Genomic DNA, 1658 nt, shown 5'->3' with positions numbered 1-1658 from the left:
TTTGGAAAGATATCGGGCGGGTGCTGGCAGGTGGGACTAGATTGGCTTGGGATATCTGGTCGGCATGGACGGGTTGGACTGAATGGTCTGTCTCCGTGCTGTACATCTCTATGACTCTCTGACGTTGTTACATTAGACTGGCCAACATCTAGGGGAAATGAAAGGCGTAGTCAATGAAGTGCAATCCCTAAATTTAAAGAAGTTGCTCAGATTGAGTGATGCACACAAGATGCTGCAATCCACATTTCTGAGCACTTTTAGTCTCATTGCGACTCACCACCACCTTCTCAAGAGTAATTAGGGATCGTTAATAAATGCGGCCTTACCAGTGATAACATGAACAAATTTTAGAAATCTTCTATTTGAAATAGACATCTCATTGTGTAATCAGAGTCCTAGTACACACAAAGAAACCCAACGTTCATTGCAGCAGACCTCTCAGCCGTCCCATTGCACCCGTTCTTGCCCCACAGCCTTGTAGCTTCTGAAGCATATGCTCTGTATTGTGATAGTGCTCTGCCTGGTGTGTGCTTGCCAAAGAGGCCTAGTCCAACTCGGCCTTTGAGACAGTTTTGTGAAAGTGGAACACATTTCTGGATGCGACGAGAACAAAACATATATTACGAAAAGTCTTTCAGCCCAGAAGGTAGCACAACGGTCACACTGAATCCCGTAAACCGCATCAACGTTATATAATTTTCAAACTGGAAATGTTGGTGAATCGCTCAATGGAAGCTTTCACACGCAGGTTGAACTATAGAAAGCTACAAAATTAGCAATTGTCAACTCAGTCCAGATAATCATTAAAAAACCAGTAGCATATCCGTAAGATGTGGAATTTTCAGCCACGATCCTTTCTTTGTGTGACGTTCTTTCAACCGGAGCTTTCATCAAGTTTTTGGTCACCAATTTTCCTCATCCAACCGTCAAAAGTCGTACTTGAAAACACTGAGGGAAATCTGACAGGAAAGGTGCGAAATGCCAATTCCCAGAGATGAGCGACTATACTTGGATGGAGAAAGTGCTGCTGTCGCCATCGAATCGGACGGCAGTTAATAACGGTCTTCACACTCGGGAGAAATTGGCGGGAACAAGGCGGCCAGCCTTTACCGTGGAGGGGGCGTGGTGATATTGGCATGGCGTCAGGGCTCTGGGGCGGGGTCAGCATTCTGAGGGCGGGGTTAGCGTGTGGGCGCCGCAGGCGCAATGGGGCGGAGTAGGTGCGGGGGTGGAGGGAGGGAAAGGACGGGTCCGACGTTGGGAGGCGGGGTCAGGGCTGGAGGCGGGGCAGTGCCACTGGGCGGAGTCTGCTGGAGTCAGATTCAGCGCTGTGGGCGGGGTCGGCGCCAAGGGGCGGTCTGTTGTGGGCGGGCCCGGCACCAGGGGGCGGGCATCGGTGCAGCGAGTGTGGTTGTGCTGCTCAGGTTTGGGTGAAACGGCACTAGCAGGAGCGGATCCGGATCGAGAGCGAGAGGTGGAGCAGCAGCAGCGGCTCCGGACTGAGGGATCTGCTTCGGATTCTCTGAAGTTTTTAATCATTTCTGTGGTTTGCCTTCATCTTTGATGGTGAAATGTCCGAGAAGGTGCACTCGACCACGGAGCGGACAGTGAAATGTGAGTGAGACCGGGAGGGAGCCCGGGGAGAGAGGGGGGTTGGG

General features: G+C 51.3%; 1 protein-coding gene across 6 annotated transcripts in view; it reads left to right on the top strand.

The window, feature by feature from the left end:
* Positions 1-1367: 1367 nt before the first annotated feature.
* The window catches only part of LOC122539543 (serine/threonine-protein phosphatase 2B catalytic subunit alpha isoform), a 306563-nt gene continuing 306272 nt past the window's right edge, over positions 1368-1658 (top strand). For 3 of the 6 annotated variants that reach the window (XM_043674512.1, XM_043674509.1, XM_043674507.1), the window contains exon 1: positions 1370-1614. In XM_043674512.1, coding sequence (XP_043530447.1) covers positions 1572-1614 — 43 coding nt within the window. In that variant the 5' untranslated portion in view covers positions 1370-1571. Of the gene's footprint in view, positions 1615-1658 lie in introns of all 6 variants that reach the window. The other 3 variants (XM_043674506.1, XM_043674511.1, XM_043674510.1) reach the window with 3 other exon arrangements.

The sequence above is a fragment of the Chiloscyllium plagiosum genome, chromosome 32 (assembly GCF_004010195.1).
Source record: "Chiloscyllium plagiosum isolate BGI_BamShark_2017 chromosome 32, ASM401019v2, whole genome shotgun sequence".
Lineage (NCBI taxonomy): Eukaryota > Metazoa > Chordata > Chondrichthyes > Orectolobiformes > Hemiscylliidae > Chiloscyllium > Chiloscyllium plagiosum.
The sequence above is the reverse complement of the archived record's forward strand: the minus strand, read 5'-3'. Positions and strand labels throughout refer to the sequence as shown.